The sequence below is a fragment of the Geospiza fortis genome, unplaced genomic scaffold (assembly GCF_000277835.1).
Source record: "Geospiza fortis unplaced genomic scaffold, GeoFor_1.0 scaffold272, whole genome shotgun sequence".
In the NCBI taxonomy this organism is placed as follows: Eukaryota; Metazoa; Chordata; class Aves; order Passeriformes; family Thraupidae; genus Geospiza; species Geospiza fortis.
The window spans coordinates 22,913-24,988 of NW_005054818.1; the positions used below are offsets into that span (position 1 = coordinate 22,913).

The following is a 2,076-nucleotide window of genomic DNA, read 5'->3' on the forward strand; positions in this document are numbered from 1 at the left end:
CACGCCCCCTGCACAGCACCTGGACGGCGCCTCTGTCCCAGGTTGTACTGGGCAGTACAAGCCAGTACAGCGCCGTACGGCCCAGCAGCACCCCGTACACTCCAGTGTAACTCAGCACAACCCATCTCAGCTCAGTATAGACCAACACAGTCCAGTACAGCCCCAGTATAAGAGAGTATAACCCAGTACAGCCCAGTGTTTCCCCCGAAGGAACCAAAACCAGGTGGTTCAGTCTGAGGAAGGGGAAGAGGAACAAAGAGCAGCACGTGGCAGCAGGGGGACGGCACGGCGCGGGGGTGGGGGAGAGGGAAGGGAAGAGGCTTGGGTGTCCGGAAGGGAAGAGGCTTGGATGTCCCAGGGATCCCCCCCAGACTCCGGGAGCCTGCCAGGGGGGCGACCCAGCTGTGTGACCTTGTACCCCTGCCAGCCCCCCGGGGACCTTTAAATCCGTCCAGGCAGGGGCCTCCCCCACCCACGTCACAGGGAGGTGGGTGGGGCAGTGGTGACAAAAAGTGATACCCCAAACTTCCCGTTTCTAACCCCAAAATCACCCAAAGCAGAGGCAGTGGCACGGTGGGAACTTGATGGGGAGCAAGGGGTCCCCAAAATCCCTCGGGACTGGGGGGCAAGGGGTCCTTGGGGTGTGTGGAGGTTCTTTGGCCCTGGGGGAGGCCCCTGGGCTGTGATGGGGGTCCCTGGGGTGTGTCTGCCTGGGCTATGGATGGAGGGGGTCTCTGGGCTCTGAAGGGAATCCCTGGAGTGTATGTGTGAGTCCCTGGGGTGTGGACAAGGAGTCCTTGCACGCAGAGTGGGGATCCTGGTGTTCTGGTGGGGTGTGGATGAGGGTTCTCTGGGCCCTGAGTAGGGTCTTTGGGATGGTGGTGAGGTCCCTGGGTTGCGAGGGGGATCCCTAGGGTGGTGGGGATCCCTGAGCCCCAGGTGTAGTCCCTGGGCCTTGAAGGGGGTCTCTATGGTACCAAGCACATGCCTCAACCTCCTCTCTCTCTCTCCTACTGCATCCAGGATCTCCCCAGGGTGAGTCAGGATGTGCACTCCACCGCTGGTGACACTGGTGACACTGGTGATGGTGCCTGCAGGGGTCTTTCCCTACAATTGCATCCAGGCACCATGGGACCCTGGGCTGTTCCGCTGCATCCAGCGCTTCCTGAGCACCGTGAGGGCTGCAGTGGGCGACCTCCCCTCCACTGCCACATCCCTCAACCTCTCTGTCAACATCTTGCGCCAGGTGCCCCCCAGTGCCTTTGCCCACCTGCCGCAGCTCTACACCCTTGATCTGACCCACAACCAGCTGGAACTCCTGGCCCCAGGGGCTTTCTCAGGGCTGTCAGCACTGGCTCACCTAGACCTGGCCCACAACAACATCTCAGTGCTGGCCACAGGTGTGTTCACCGGGCTGGGCAACCTGAGCACACTGCGGCTGGACCACAATCCGCTACAGAAGGTGGCCCCGAGGGCTTTCCAGCCGCTGCCTGCCCCCAGCAGGCTCTGGCTGCGGGGTGGCCGGCTCAGCGCACTGGAGCCTGTGGCCATGGCTGTGGGGAATCTGACACACCTAGACGTGCTCGACCTGTGTGACAACATGCTGTCAACACTGGGCCCGGGGCTGCCGCCCACACTGAGGGTCCTGTACCTCTGCAACAACTCCCTGGGAGCTCTTTCAGGGGCCACTCCTGAGGTGATACCCCCAGGGCTGCGTGTGCTCGACCTGTCCTACAACAACATCTCGGACCCTGCCCTGCTCTCTCACCTGTGCCTGAACAACCTGACACACCTGCACCTGGCTGGGAACCTGCTGGACGTAGTGCAGCTGCTGCGCGTGGCTGGAATCTCCCCACGTCAGGTGGATGTGTCAGGGCTACAGGTGAACACAAGTGGCCTAGAATACCTGTGCAAGCAGCTTAGAGGACAGAGGCTGCAGAAGCTGCAGCTGCAGCGCATGAACATTACATCAATGCCCAACAGGGCTCTGGCCAAGTGTCCAGTGCTGGGTGCCCTGGATGTGTCTGGCAATCGGCTGCGGGATTTGGGCTGCATAGGGTGGCTGCCGGAACCAAA

The 2,076-nt window shown here is 61.8% G+C and overlaps 1 protein-coding gene across 1 annotated transcript in view; it reads left to right on the forward strand.

Annotated features, from left to right (window-relative positions):
• Positions 1-1,045: 1,045 nt before the first annotated feature.
• Positions 1,046-2,076, forward strand: part of LOC102042379 (toll-like receptor 13) — a 3,169-nt gene continuing 2,138 nt past the window's right edge. Inside the window, 2 exon segments of the mRNA XM_031065509.1 lie at positions 1,046-2,064; positions 2,066-2,076. The exon segment at positions 2,066-2,076 is cut by the window's right edge and continues 1,776 nt beyond it. Of these exon segments, the coding sequence (XP_030921369.1) occupies positions 1,046-2,064; positions 2,066-2,076 (1,030 nt within the window).